General features: G+C 56.2%; 1 protein-coding gene and 1 non-coding gene across 3 annotated transcripts; both read left to right on the plus strand.

Moving 5' to 3' along the window:
* The first annotated feature begins 2,974 nt into the window (after positions 1–2,974).
* Positions 2,975–3,047, plus strand: Trnar-ccg (transfer RNA arginine (anticodon CCG)). Its single transcript has one exon. It is a non-coding gene; the product is annotated as a tRNA-Arg (tRNA).
* Positions 3,048–10,570: 7,523 nt separating this feature from the next.
* On the plus strand, positions 10,571–14,525 carry CUNH17orf58 (chromosome unknown C17orf58 homolog). Of its 2 annotated transcripts, none has more exons than XM_069993105.1 (4): positions 10,571–10,845; positions 12,428–12,958; positions 13,051–13,242; positions 13,965–14,525. In XM_069993105.1, the coding sequence occupies exons 1-4, from the start codon at positions 10,677–10,679 to the stop codon at positions 14,150–14,152; spliced, it is 1,080 nt and encodes a 359-aa protein (XP_069849206.1). In that variant the 5' UTR covers positions 10,571–10,676; the 3' UTR covers positions 14,153–14,525. The 2 variants fall into 2 exon arrangements, with proteins under 2 accessions (XP_069849206.1, XP_069849207.1); XM_069993106.1 differs by having other exon boundaries at positions 10,572–10,845; positions 12,518–12,958.
* Positions 14,526–14,628: the final 103 nt, after the last annotated feature.

Below are 14,628 nucleotides of genomic sequence, written 5' to 3' on the forward strand. Positions count from 1 at the left end.
GTTCAAGCCCCATGACCAACAACAACAACAACAAAAAGAAAGCAGCTAAGGGCTGGGCATGTGGCTTAGTTCATGAAGCCCTCAGTTCCATTCCTCAGTACCCCATAAACAGAAAAACCTTGAAGTGGTGCTGTGGCTCAAGTGGTAGAGTGCTAGCCTTGTGCCCAGGCCCTGAGTTCAAGCCCCAGGATTGGAAAAAAAAATGCAGGCACCCTAAAGCAAACACCAGGATACACATTTATATAACAAAGACTATTCTATTACTGCTCAAGAGACCTACAGCTATTCTCAGGTTAACCGGTGTGTGTGTGTGTGCATGTGTTTGGTTTTTGTAGTAAGTACCTGGAGTTGAACCCAAGACCTCACATGTGCTAGAAAAGTATTCTACCTTTAGAATCATACTTTGTCTGACAGCCTTTGTTTTTGCATTGTTGGTGGATAGAGCGGTACTGAGGCTGTATAGAATAGAGGGACGGTCCCTGCAGGGTGGGGCCTTTTTGAGGGTGTGTGTGCCAATCCTGGGTGCTGTCCTTGGGCTTCCAAGCTCAGGGCTAGTGCTCTACCACTTGAGCAGCGCTCCACTTCTGACAGCTTTGGTGGTTCATTAGAGATAAGGATCTCTCAGACTTCTCCTGCCTGGGCTGGCTTCCAACTGAGGTCCTTAGACCTCAGCCTCCTGAGTAGCTAGGATTACAGGTGTGACAGGATTGCCCAGCAGGGTACAGCCCTAAATCTACACTTGTTTTGATAGACTTTTATCTAAAAGGACAGGTGGACTGAGGTGAGTTTTACACTGATTCTCAAACATGGAGAACCAGTTTGGCTGGCTGCTTGGCTCGCTGGCATTAACCACTTCCGCTCTCCGGTAGATGTTTCCTCTGCTGCTTCAACAGCAGTTCCTGAGTCTCTTGTGGCAACCAGTGCTCTCTCAAACCAACTCTGAGGATTAGGTGAAAAGGGCCCACACTTTCCTTTTCCAAGGGAGGTGGACGACCCAAGGAGGAGGATCTTCCCCTGGGTCTCAGCCATTGGTTTGTGCAAGGTCTGCATCACGCTATGGATGAATAGGAAGAATCAGGAGAGATTTGGTGACTCACACCTGTCAGCCTAGCTACTCAGGAGCCTGAGATTTGAGAATTGTGGTTCAAAGGCAGCCTCCATAGGAAACTCTGAGACCAGAAGTAGCAATGTGGATCGAGTGGTAGAGCACTAGCCTTGAGCTGAAGAGCCGAGAGACAGCACCCAGGCCCAGAGCTCAAGCCCCAAAACTGAACAACAACAACAACAAAAAACCAAAGTAATAATGTGTCAAAGTCAGTTTGCCAATTATCACAAATGTATCACACTAATGTAACCTTAATACTAGGAAAAACTAGAGAACCAGTCTACTTTTCACTCAATTTTTCTGTAAAACTAACATTGCTAAAAAATCAAGTCTAGCCAGGCACCAGTGGCTCACACCTGTCATGGTAGCTACTCAGCAGGCTGAGATCTTGAGCATGGCAGTTTGAAGCCAGCTCTGAGCAAGAAGGTCTTCCAGACTGACCTCTAATTAACCGGTCTAAAAGCCTTTAGTGGAGCTGTGGCTCAAGTGGTAGAGCACCAGCCTTGAGTAAAAAACACTAAGACAGAGCTGGGCGCCGTTGGCTCACACCTATAATTGTAGCTACTCAGGAGGCTGAGATCTGAGGATCAAAGTTCAAAGCCAGCCTGGGCAGGAAAGTCCGTGAGACTCCTATCTCCAATAAACCACTCAAAAATCAGAAGTAGCGCTGTGGCTCAAGTGGTAGAGCGCAGGCCTTGAGCTGAAGAGCTGAGGGACAGCGCCCAGGCCCAGAGTTCAAGCCCCACGACCGACAAAAACAAAACAAAACACAACACCCACAAGCTTCATTCATTATCACCCACTTAGACCAGGAAAAAATTTCTCTGAAAGCTACCAAGCGCCGGATGCACTGTTCCGTTGAAAGCTCAACCCATTTCAATAGCAACAAACGGTGTCAGTCCCTGCCTTGTTTTCCTTTTGGCTGCCCTCAGCCCTTCAGCTCAGGGCTGGCGCTCCACCGCCTGGGCCACGGCGCCACCTCGGGCGCTTCCTGTGGAATCGAACCCAGGGCCTCAGGCATGCGAGCCAGCACTCTACCGCCGAGCCCCCGTCCCGGCGCCGTTTTTCAATTCGGTCATTTTCTGGAGCGTATCTGCAAAGATGCGCACGGGCTAAGCAATCGGGGCTGGGAGGCGGGAGGAAGGGAGGCCTGGGTTCTGCGGACTCCGGAACCTGCCCGCAGCGCACCACGCCGGTGCGCTCGTTTATGTTTGTGAGGGAAAAGCAGGAACCTTCTAGTTCATACCGGCCCAAGGCACTGAGGAAGATCCCTTAGTGGACGGTCCCTTAGTAGACGGTCCCCTGGTGTTCCGTCTCTTGGTGGACGGTCCCTTAGTAGACGGTCCCCTGGTGTTCCGTCTCTTGGTGGACGGTCCCTTAGTAGACAATCCCTTGGTGTTCCGTCTCTTGGTGGACGGTCCCTTAGTAGACAATCCCTTGGTGTTCCGTCTTTTGGTGGACGGTCCCTTAGTAGACAATCCCTTGGTGTTCCGTCTCTTGGTGGACGGTCCCTTAGTAGACAATCCCTTGGTGTTCCGTCTCTTGGTGGACGGTCCCTTAGTAGATGCTCCCTCGCTGTCCGGTCCCCGATAGCTTGAAAAATGGACCCGCCAAGAAAACTGTTTACAGTTCCCCAGCGGAGCCGAAACCGCAGCAAACGTGGAGAATCTTCTGAGGAAAAAACAAACACAAACCCAGCGGAAGGAGACTGCTGGCCCACGCGGCCGCGGCGGCGGCTCGAAGGGCGCATGCGCATTTTGCCGCTGCCGCGGGCGGCTTCCAAATCACCCACCACCCAACGCGAGACTACGGAACGCAGGGGCGGAGGCATCACGTAAGGAGCGGGTGTGAGAAGGCGGATTTCGTGGTGACCCAGTGGCCTAATGGATAAGGCATCAGCCTCCGGAGCTGGGGATTGTGGGTTCGAGTCCCATCTGGGTCGTGCCAGCTTTCTTTTCTTTTTCTTTCTAAGAGGAAGGTAACTTAAGTAGACTTTGGAACAGCGTCTCACCTGTCTTCACATCCATTGTATCACACATTTACAAATTAAGAGACAGGCCTGTCTTGAAAACATTGCGGTACAGGGGACAATGATTGTACTAAAAAGTGACTTTTATTCTTCAAAGAGAATTGCATCCTAGCTCTACTGAGGAGCAACGGACAGCACTGCATCTATTTAGGGAAAATTCATTTGAACTTAGTGATTTTTAATCCTCTCTCTCTCTCTCTCTTTCTCTCTCTGTTTTTGCCAGTCCTGGGCTTGAACTCAGGGCCTGGGCACTGCTCCTGAGCTTTGTGTTCAAGGCTGACATCCTGTCATTGAGTCACAGCTGCACTTGGGCTTTTTCGTATTTAACTGGAGATGAGACTCTCAGGAACTTTCCTGCCCAGGCAGGCTCTCAACCTCAATCCTCAGATCTCAGCCTCCTGAGTAGCTAGGATGACAGGCGTGAGCCTGAGATCTGAGGATTTGTGGTTCAAAGCCAGACCAGACAAGAAAGTCAGTGCGACTCATCTCCAATTAACCACCAGAAAATCAGAAATGAACCTGTGGCTCAAAATTGTAGAGCACTGAACTTGAACAAAATTGCTCAGGGACAGGGCCCAGGTTCTGAGTTCAAGCTCCACAACTGACAAAAAAAAAAAAAAAAAGGAAAAAGAAACACAAAACCCTAGGAATCATAAATGGCACCCAGATTAAAGAAAAAAAGTAAGAAAAAGAGCAGTACTTTCTTTTCCACCTTTCAGGCTGAGCTCTACCACAGGTAGGTAGCTATACTTGGGAAAACGTGTGCCGATGTGTACATCCAGATTGCAATGCTGCCTCTAGAATCTCCAGGACTAAGGACAATTTATAGACAAGCTATGCTATTACAACACAAATAAACATAATTTATGGTTTCTATGCTGTTACAACACAAATCTAATTTATAGTTTCTGGCTTCAAAGCATTATGAGGAACAAAGTTTACGTAATGAGAATATCAGGTTTTGTATGGTATGTGTGGATGATCTACAAATTAGTGAAATAAAAGAAATAAAGATTTAAGTCCGGTCCAGTTGTCTAGCATGAAAAGTTGAAAGTCTTCTTGCAAATTTGCACAAAAGGAATGTCAGCAAGTTAATGCCTGAAAACAACTGAAGGTAATTTGGATCTGAGTCTGCAACAGAAAAAGGTCATTAGAGGAAATGGGAAGTTCAGTTACCATTGGACAGTGTTGATTTCCTGGTGTTGATGGTTGCCATGGTCAGGAAAGATGTTAGAGCTAGGGGAACCTCGTAGGTTATGTTTGCAACTTGTGGTGAATCTGATATTATTCCAAACTTAAACGTGCCTGCCTGAGAATTGCAAATCACAATTTAAAAAACATTTCATTTTGCCAGTCCTGGGGCTTGAACTCAGGGTCTGGGTGCTGTCCCTGAGCTTCTTTTGCTCAAGGCTAGCACTCTATCACTTGAGCCACAGCGCCACTTCTATGTTTTTTTTTCTGTATATGTGGTACTGAGGAGTCGAACCCATGACTTCATGCGGGCTAGGCAAGCACTCTACTGCTGAGCCACGTTCCCAGCCCCTGCAGCATTTTTTGGTGGCTACTACTTTCCCCTCTCCTCTCTCTTTCTGGAAGGCTTTTTCTTGGCATTGTTTCCATGCCAACTTCTCCCCAACAAGATGTCTCCATTGGCAAATAGAAGACACCCCATTCCGTCTTTCTCTAATTTCAGGTCCTGAAGATTAAAAAAAACAATTTTTGGGGGGAGGGGGAGGAGAATTCAGTACTGGAATTTCGACTCATGCCCTGTTTACCTACTAGCCAAGTGCTCTACCACTTGAGTCATACATCCAACCGAGCCTTTTGCTGGCTAATAAGAGATGGAGTCTTGTGGAGTTTTCGAACCTGTAGACTACTTAGGAGTCAGATCTGGAAGATTATGGCCCCAAATCAGTTCAGTCTCCAATTAGTCAGTAGGATGCCAGGCTGGCAGTGTGGCTCTCATGGAGCAATCCAATAGAAAAATGCCATTTTTCCACTCGTCTTGGAATCTCATAAAAGCAAGAAGGGAGATGAGAACCAGACCATGAACATCCCCTCCCAGGGAGCCGGGAGACACCCGTGAAAGCCAAGGATGGAAGAAGCCAGCCATAAAGGGCGGAATTCCCAGGAAGGTTGACTGAAGGAGGCTGTGGCTGCAGATCCCAGGACAGGCCCACAGAGGGCGCTCTCCAAGGTTAGGGTCACACCTAAGGAGGACAAATAGTACTCCTTGTTTCTAATGGGTCTGGATTTACCTCCCTGCCCCACAGGGCAGCCAGAATGCCTTGGGCCCAGGAGCCTAGGAGGTGCTTGTAGCTCCTTCCTAAGCCACCCCAGATTTCTGCCCCACAGAAAATAAGAAATAGCAAAGACTTATTGTTTCAAGCTATTAAACGCAAGCATACTTTAGGGATCTAATGAATAATGAAATAACAAGCTACTAGATGAAAAGTTTGCCTTCCTTGTCACAGAAGAAGATCTGAGGGCAGGAAACACTACCATGGTTCCATCTGATTGGAAGTTGAGGCTGTCAGGCCAGCAGGATTTTCCATGCTGCTCAACAGTCAAAGGAGCGAATTTGAATGTGCTCTCTGATGGGTGGGTTGAATCTCTGACCCTCAAGATTGATTATTTTTAGATGAAGATAGACCTCTCATGAAAGGTTAGTGTTTTTTTAGTTTATTGTTATTATAAAGGTGATGGACAGAGGGATTACAGTTACATAAGCCAGGCAATGAGTACATTTCTACATAAGCCAGGTAACAAGTACATTTCTTTTTGGACAATATCACCCCTTCCCTTGCTCTCTCCCAGTTTTCCCCTCTCTCCTGCGATTAGTGTTTTGTTTTTTTTGGTTCTGGGGCCCGAACTCTGGGCCTAGGCGCTGTCCCTCAGCTCTTCAGCTCAAGGCTAGTGCTCTGCCACTTGAACCATAGCGCCACTTCGGGTTTTCTGGTGGTTTATTGGAGATTAGAGTCACATTGTCTTTCCTGCCTGGGCTGGCTTTGAACTGCAATTCTCAGATCTCAGTAGCTAGGATGACAGGTGTGAGCCACCGATGCCCAGCTTCTTGTAGAATTCTTAGTTGGGGTTCCACTGAGTAGGCCATTGGTTAAATCACTGCCAGTGAGTGCCCGCCATCTGCAGTGTCCTTTCCCTCCCTGGGGAAGGCAGGGCTGACCGCAAGCCCCATCCTCAGATGCTATCTGGTGCTTTCTGGTGACTCAACGACATCCTTATCTGCCAAGCCCTCAGGTGGCCCTTCAAGAGTCACCCGGAAGCTCAGGAAACACAATGACATTCCTGTCACCTGAGAAATTCCAACACATAATTCCTGCTCAATAAATATTTGCTCAGCAGCCATGTACACCCGAAGACCAGAACGTGGGGGGGGGGGAACAAGGAGGGGGCGAGGAGACCATCAGTCTCCTGGAGTTTTCCAGTGGACAGGAACATACAGCTATTGTGTGTGAGAGACAGAGATGAGGAGCCCCGAGCAGCGAAACATCCCAACCCTGGGAGCAACTTCCCTGCGCGCTGGCTTCTTCCCAAGCACCTTGCTTGGTCTTCCTGGGTGACTCGTTTATTGAAAGAAAACACCGGCCAGGCCCTAAGTATGCGCCAGTCATTTTCTTGTAAATCCACCTGGTGGCATTCTGGCATTGGACACCAGTCCCCCAGAATCCTTTGTGTTTTCCCCCATTGCTGGGGTTCTGTGCTTGCACACCAGACACTGTTCAAGGCTGGCCTTGGCCTCTGCTTGCATTCTTTCTAGCTGGTGTTACAGGAGCCCACTGGGCACCTCTCTATTTCTATATTTCAGGGTGTGGGATTTAGGGCATTTAAACATTCCTACCGCAAGAGGATTTCCAGAATACCCCAAAGTAGATGTGGGTGACTTGAATGCCAACTCAGGAAGGTCTGTCTGAGGTGTGGTTGCAACTGAGAACGCTTTAGGCTCCTTCATTTTATTTCCACTTGGCTGAAAGGAAGCGCATAGGAGCCGAGCCTGCGGGATTCCTGCCAGGTTTCTACTCAGCTCTAGAGGATTTCAGTTCAAAGCCAGCCCAGGAAGAAAGATCTGTGAAACCCCATTTCCGACCAGCAAAAAGCATGGCGCAAGTCGGTGAGCAAGAAAACAGGGGAAGCTTGTGGCTCTGAGTTCAAACCCTAGTAGTGGAACAAAAGGAAAGGGAAGGGCTGGGAAGGTGGCTCAGTGGTAGAGTGCTTGCCTTGCATGCCGGAGGCCCTGAGTTCGATTCCTCAGCACCACATAAGCAAAAAGAAAAAAGCCGGAAGTGGTGCTGTGGCTCAAGTGGCAGAGCGCTAGCCTTGAGCTGAAGAGCTGAGGGACAGTGCCCAGGCCCAGAGTTCAGGCCCCATGACCGGAACCCCCCCCCCAAAAAAAAAAGGAAAGGGAAGAGTGTATGGAAGAATGGATAATCTGGGTACAAAGCTAATGAATGGTGTCTTTGTGTGCCCATGGCTGGTGACGACCGGAGAGGCTAGTCCTCAGTAGGAAGTAGAGAATTTGCTTCATTGGTTCTGAATGAGGGAAGTTTAGCTCGCTCCCTTCCATTGCAATCTGTAAAAAGAAAAAAAGTGCTGCTCTTGAGGCTTGAACTCAGGGTCCTGATACCATTCCTGAACTTTTCCCTCTAAACTGAGCTACAGCTCCACTTCCAGCTTTTTTGGTGGTTAGTTGGAGATAAGAATCCTCCAGAAAGGCTGGGAAGGTGGCTCAGTGGTAAAATGCCTGTCTTGCCTGCATGAGACCCTGGGTTCAATTCCTCAGCACCACATAAGCAGAAAAAGCTGGAAGTGTGCAGTGGCTCAAGTGGTAGAGCACTAGCCTTGAGCTGAAGAGCTGAGGGACAGCGCCCAGGCCCAGAGTTGAAGCCCCTTGACTGACAAAAAGAAAAAAGAAGACTCTCACAGACTTTCTTGTGCAGGCTGACACTGAACTGGGATTCTTAGCTCTCTGCCTTCTGAGGAGCGAGGATGACAGGCATTGAGCCACTGGCGTCCAGCTTTTCAGCTGTCATTTGATCTCATGGTCTCCAAGCCACTTTCACATGAACAGTGACACCTCTCACTCACCACACTGTAGCCTCGCCGGGCCAAGTTAACAGTCTGGTTTATGCATCTGGGTTTTTTTTTTTTTTTGTCGGTCGTGGGGCTTGAACTCTGGGCCTGGGCGCTGTCCCTCAGCTCTTCAGCTCAAGGCGAGCACTCTACCACTTGAGCTACAGCGCCACTTCCGGTTTTCTGGTGGTTTATTGGAGATAGGAGTCTCAGATCTCAGCCTCCTGAGTAGCTAGGATTACAGGCGTGAGCCACCAGCACCCGGCTGGGTTTTTGTTTTTATGAGTTGGGCCTATGATCAGTTCAATGATGAAACTGACTTGAGCTCTGGAAATATGACACCCTACTTCCTTGTACTGTCAGCCTTCCATTTTTTTTTTTTTTGTTGGTCGTGGGGCTTGAACTCTGGACCTGGGCGCTGTCCCTCAGCTCTTCAGCTCAAGGCGAGCGCTCTACCACTTGAGCTACAGCGCCACTTCCGGTTTTCTGGTGGTTTATTGGAGATAGGAGTCTCACGGTCTTTCCTGCCCGGGCTGGCTTTGAACCGAGATCCTCAGATCTCAGCCTCCTGAGTAGCTAGGATTACAGGCGTGAGCCACCAGCCCCCGGCCAGCCTTCCATTTTTAATTAATTAGTTTGTTTATGCTGTCAGTTGTGGAGCTGGCTTGGAACTGTTGATTCTCAGATCTCAGCCTCCTAAGTAGCTGGGATCTCAGGTGTGAATGCCACAGTGCCCAGATTATTCCTCCTCTTCTTCTTCCTCCTCCTCTTCTCGCTGGGAAGGGCCTTGTGCATGCTAGGCAAATGCTCTGCCGCCGAGCTGAGCTGCATCTCTCCAGATGAGTAAATTCGCTTCACTGTAGCCCACAAACCACAACACACAGGTCAGGAACCTGTTCTTCAGAATCCCTGCAGTTCTTCTCCTTGGGGTGCTCCCTCCCTGAGGGCTGGGAGCTCCTCCGAACAAGTCCTCAAGGCCCTGCATTCTGGAGGAAACTACTTGTAAGGATATTCTTACTGAAGCTGCAGTTGGACCCATCATTTCCTAACTCCTACCTATCGGTTCTTTCACGGTGAAGAAGAGACGTTCTGGTGTGTGGGCTGCCTGCCTGGCAGGCTTCCAGTGGGAAGAGCTTGACTATCCTGCCATGGGCTTCTGCGCTTGCCCCCCACTCCCCAGAACGGGGGGGGGGGCGCTCAGAATGGGCTCAGTCCCTGGCCTTCCTATTTTTCAGCCACCACAGTGCAAGGGATGGGTGTGGAGGCAGGTGCCTGAATGGAGAGTTCCAGGCCAGCCTAGGCTACCCCATATCTGAAAGAAGAAAAGAAAAAAGCCAACCTCACCCCCACCCCCAAAAAACAAATCTACCAAATCATGAGCAGCGAAGCCACGTTACTTCCCGGAGTCTCCTTTGGCTCAGATGCTCCAAACAAGCCGGCCTCCTTCCTGCGGCCTCCGGGCTCCTCCGGGGCCTGGGGTGGGGGGTGAATCCAGTCTACTTGGGGAATGGTCCCTGTGCTCCCTCCGGGCGACAAGGCCCAGGTGCGCGCCGCAGGGCGCAGGGCGCCTCCTTCACAGAGTTCGCCTCCTTCAGAGTCAGGGCCGCTTCCCGCCCGGCTCACCTAGCCGCGAAAGACCCTGGTCCCCAAGAAGACAGATTAACAGGCCAACACAATACCAACTCCAGAGAATGGGGCAGGGGAGGGAGAGGGAGAGAGGCGGGAAGAGGTAGGGGAGAAGGAGGAGGAGAGGAAGAAGTAGGGGGAAAGGAGGAAGAGGAAAAGGAGGAGGGGGAGATAGAAGAGAAAGGGGAGGAGGGAGAGGGAGGAGGTGGGAGAGGAAGAGGAGAGGGGAAGATAAGATGAAGAGGGAGGGGAGAAGGAGGGGGAGGAGGAGAGGAAGAAGTAGGGGAAAGGAGGATGGAGGAAGAGGAGGAGGGGGAGAGGAAGAAATGGGAAGCAGGGGAAAGGAGGGAGGGAGGAGGAAGAAGGGAGGAGGAAGAAGAGGGGAAGGAGAAGGAACAGAAAAGGGAGGAGGGAGGGAGGAGAGGAAGAGGAGGGAGGGGAAAAGAGGAGGGAAGAGGTAGGGGAGGAGGAGGGGGGAGGAGGAGAGGGAGAAGAAAGAAGTAGGGGAAAGGAGGAGGAAGTGGAGGAGGGGGAGGAAGAAGTAGGAAGTAGGGGAAAGGAGGGAGGGGGAGATAGAAGAGAAAGGGGAGGAGGGGAGGGGGAGGGGCGGTGTGCGCCGCGGCCCCCCCTTCTCCCCCCCCGCCCCCCCTGCATCCAGTTCCGCAGGCCCCTGCGGCCGGGCCGGGCCGGGAGGGAATCCGGGCGCGTTCGGCCTGGGCCGCGCCGCGCTTCCCGTGCCGGTGGCCGCAGTCCGGGGCCCGCCGGGGCGGGGGCGCGGGGCGCGCGGGGCCGGTGGTGCCCGCGCCCCCGAGGCCGCCCCTCATTAGCATGGACGGTGCGGGTGTGGGGCAGGGCTGGGGGTGGAGAAGGCGAGCCCGCGCCGCGGCCGGGGCTTCGAGCCCGGGAGCCCCGCGTCCCAGCATGACAGCTCGCGCGCTCTGGCTGCTCTGCCTGGTGGCGGGGTGGACGGCCGGAGCCCTGGCGGCCCAGGGCAGAGGTGAGGTCGGGAGCGGGGGGGGGCGGAGGGCGGGGAGGGCAGAGTTTGCGGGGTGCCTGCGAGCAAAGGACCCGAATCTTGGGGTCCCCAAGATGGTGTGTGTCTGTGGCAGCTCAGGCTCGGTGATGCCCGGCCGGCGGGAGGAAACTTGGCATGCTGAGTAGTTGCAGAAAGTGTCAAAGGGGGCTCGGCGCGCCTTCGGGGGGCGCGGCGGGCAGCAGGCGCCCTCCCTCCCCCCTCCCCGGAGCGTGGGCCCCGCGGGCTGGGGGCTGCGGGCCCAGGACGGGGAGGGGGGGTGACACGGCCAGCCGGGGGGGGGACCCGGGCGCCTCCCCGGCCGGATCTGCCTTTGACACGGCCGCGCGTGGACGGCAGGCGGGAGACGCAGTCCAGGGCTTGGATCTCGGCGGGGCGAGGTGGGGGGCTGGCTGGTCTTGGGGTGTCCCGCGTGCTCCCCCCACCGCGCCCCGCGGTGCACTTCGGGCGAACGACCCGGGCGGCTTCTCCCCGCGGATCGCAGCCTTCCGCGGCTCTGACCGCCCAGGGTCCTGCCCGTGGGAAGCGGGGCGGAGGCGCGCGGTGGCCGGGCAGGCACGGAGCCGGCGGCGGCTCGTGCCGGGGGACACCCCTTCACCACGGGGAATCAGAATCAGGTGTGGGGGGGGGAGAAGGGGAAAAACAGGACTGGACGGGGCATTCTGGCCGGGAGAAAGCGGACTTCATTTTGCTGGAGGAGGTTCGCAGTCTGGGAGGAGAAGCGCCGCAGATGGAGGGCAGCGGGTCTGCGAGCGCCGGGCTCGGCCCGCGGGGAGGCCACGCCCACCGCGCAGCCCCGCTCTCGCGCCTGATTGGACGGCGCGGGGACCCCGGGGACCCAGGCGACCCCCACCCCGCACCCCGGGGGCCGGGGTTGTGTAACCGGCCGTGGAAAGCTGCCCGGTTCCCAGCCGGCCGCAGTCTCTTCACCGACCTGTCGGTCTGCCGAGCGGGAGCAAAACCACGGGTCGTGTTGTGTTCCCTGTGTCCTCACGGCAGGCTAGTTAGTTTGCGTCCACCGTCTCGTGCGTGCGTGAGCGTGTGCGGGTGTGTAATGGCAGCGATGCGTGCTTTCACACTTCACCGGGGAGCCCCTGCCTCCCAGCCGGGCTGACGGAGCGGCGTCCCCGGGGCCAGTCCGCTCGCGATCGCCGGCCTCCGCGGAGCCCCGGAGGGCTGCGTCCCTGCGGACGGGAAACCCACGCGCGCGGCGGCCGAAGCGGACGGGGAGCTGCGCTCAGCCGAGCCTCCGCCCCGGGGCCGGCGCTCGGGACCTTCCCCAGCGGCAGCGGGGGGGGGGGGCGTCCCCGGAAGGGCCGGAGGGCTGGGCTCACCCCACGTGACCAGCAGCAAACTGGCGGCTGTCATCCGAAATGCCGTCGATCGGGGGAAAAAGGCTCCAAAACAAAATAAAGCGTGCCCGCGAGGCCACCGGCGGCGAGCCCCGTTCCTAGGGGGGCGACCCCGGCCCGCCCCCTCCCCCCGGGGGGTGGGGAGCCCAGCTGCTCCGCCCCCCACTTCCGGCCCCCCTTCTCTCCTCCTGCAGGTGTGCCTGCGCTGGATCTCCTCGTCCTCCGTCCCGCCCTTCCTTCTTCACCCCCCGGGCCTCCACTGACGGCCTCCCCTTCTCCCACAGCCTCGGGGCCGCACGGCAGGAAGCCCGACCCCGGCGGCGGCGGCGCCAAGACCCCGGGGCCGCGGGAGCCCGCGATCCCTGACCCCAGCGCCTGGCCCGACTCGGGGCGCCGGAAGCCCACGCCGCCCTCCGAGAACCGCGCCGGCTTCCGGGAGGCCACGCGCGCGCCCGCCGCCACGCCGGGCCCGCGCTTCGCTCAAGCCGAGAACCGCGCGTCGCCGCGCCGCGCGCCCGAGTCGGAGGTTCCCCCGCGCCGCGCGCGCCCCGGCGCCCAGCGTTTCCCCGCGCCGCGCGCGCCCCCGCGCGCCGCCGCCGCCGCTCGCACTCCGCACCCCAACCGGCCGCGCGCCGCCGCGCCGCCGCCCTGGCCCGCCGAGCCCTGCGCGCGCCCGTGCGGGGCCGACCCGGACGAGCACGAGGCGTTCTGCGCCAGCGAGTTCGGTGAGGGAGGATGGGTGCGGGCCGGGGAGGGCCGGGGGCGCCCGGACAGGCGGACGGAACCGCTCTCTCTCCCCCTCTCGCCCCGGAAGCAGCAGCGAACGGCGTGGTGCGCGGCGTGGACGCGCTGGGCGCGGGCGCGCGCCTGGTGACGCTGCTGCTGGACGGCGACGGGCTGTACCGCCGCGACCGCCTGTACCTGGCGCCCGACGGCTTCCTCTTCCAGGTCCACATCCTCGCCCTGGACTCCGCCCGCTGCAGCCGGCCGTGTCCGGAGTTTAAGCTCGGTAGGAAGGCCGCCGGCCGCGGGGCACCCGCAGCCCCGCACCTCGGTAGAACCCAGACGACAGGCACCCCGGGCCCGGCCCACGACACTCAGCAAACGTGTTAGGGAAGTGGGGTGGAGCCGGGCGCCCGTGGCTCCCGCCTGTCCTCCTAGCTGAGACCCGAGGATCGCGGTTCGAAGCCAGCCTGGGCAGGGACGGCCGTGAGACTCTGAACCACCCCAAAGCCGGAAGTGGCGCCGGGGCTCACGAGGTAGAGTGAGGAGCTGAGGGACAGCGCCCAGGTCCAGAGTTCAAGCCCCACGGCCGACCCCCGACCCCCTACAAAAAGTGGGGCGGATGAGGAAACATGATTGTGCGGAGAAAAGCTTCCCGTTGCTGGGGCGGGTGGTTTAGAGACACACGGTGAGGACTGCACGGGTGTGCCGAGTGTGCAGCCAGCCACCGAGGAGCACAGCCCGGGTTCCTTCCCGCAGCCCTGCCCTCCCTCCTTCCCTGCCGTGTGGCCTGCGGCCGGCGCCGGGCCTCCCCGCAGGCCCTGGGTGCTGCCTGCGCGCTTTTTCCCTCATGGGTGACGCTCTTCCCATCTGAGCCACAAGCTCCACTGCCAGCTTGTCGGGTGGTTAGGTGGAGGTCAGAGACTCACGCACTGCCCGGCCCCGGGGCTGGCTTCGAACCGGGGCGCGCAGGCCGCTAACGTCTCTCTTCTCGGTTGTTCGGACCAGGCACCAGGTACATCGTGATGGGCCACGTCTACCACAAGCGCCGGCAGCTGCCCCGGGACCTGCTCCCGAGGCTGAAGGGGCGCGTGCGCCCCGGGGACGGGCTGCTGCCCGTGGGCAGCTACGTGAAGAGGTTCAACCGGAGGCGGGACCGGCAGGTGCGCGCGGCCATGCGCCTCCAGTGCAGCTGAAACGCGGCCGAGCCCGGGAGACTCGAACTCAGCCCCAACGACGATGTCTGCATGGAATGGGGGGAGGGAGGGGTCTTTAAAAAACGGGGCCCGCAGCTGTGTTGTGGACAACTTGGGGATCATCCCAACTTTTAAGAGTTGCCACAGGCTCATGTACCAGACGATTTCCACACGGACAGGACCCGCTTCTCGGGTCAGTAGCCAGTTCCTCAAATGGAACCGGGGTTTACTGACACCCCTCCAGGACCTGACCTGTGCGGTGAACAGATCACGGCTTCATGTGAAGTTTTTAAATTATTTTAATTTAATACATTCTCCGGTAGAAATAGTTCACAAAAAAGATCTGAATTTAAATATACAACTTTGAACCGTTTATATCATGTACCAAGCCAAATGTTATCCTTAAAACCATCACATTTCAAATTCTGTACAAAAGAGGAAAGCGCACTCATCTGAAGACATTTACGGGTGAAATG

The sequence above is a fragment of the Dipodomys merriami genome, unplaced genomic scaffold, assembly GCF_024711535.1.
Source record: "Dipodomys merriami isolate MVZ:Mamm:240054 unplaced genomic scaffold, mDipMer1.0.p SCAF_42, whole genome shotgun sequence".
NCBI lineage: Eukaryota > Metazoa > Chordata > Mammalia > Rodentia > Heteromyidae > Dipodomys > Dipodomys merriami.

What these genes read in the sequence shown, in the direction of transcription:
- CUNH17orf58 (XM_069993105.1), top strand. Translation starts at nt 10,677, where the DNA reads ATGGACGGTGCGGGTGTGGGGCAGGGCTGGGGGTGGAGAAGGCGAGCC. An exon ending in CCTGGCGGCCCAGGGCAGAG is followed by an intron (nt 10,846 to 12,427) that starts GTGAGGTCGGGA and finishes CTCCTCCTGCAG; the next exon opens with GTGTGCCTGCGCTGGATCTC. An exon ending in GTTCTGCGCCAGCGAGTTCG is followed by an intron (nt 12,959 to 13,050) that starts GTGAGGGAGGAT and finishes CCCCGGAAGCAG; the next exon opens with CAGCGAACGGCGTGGTGCGC.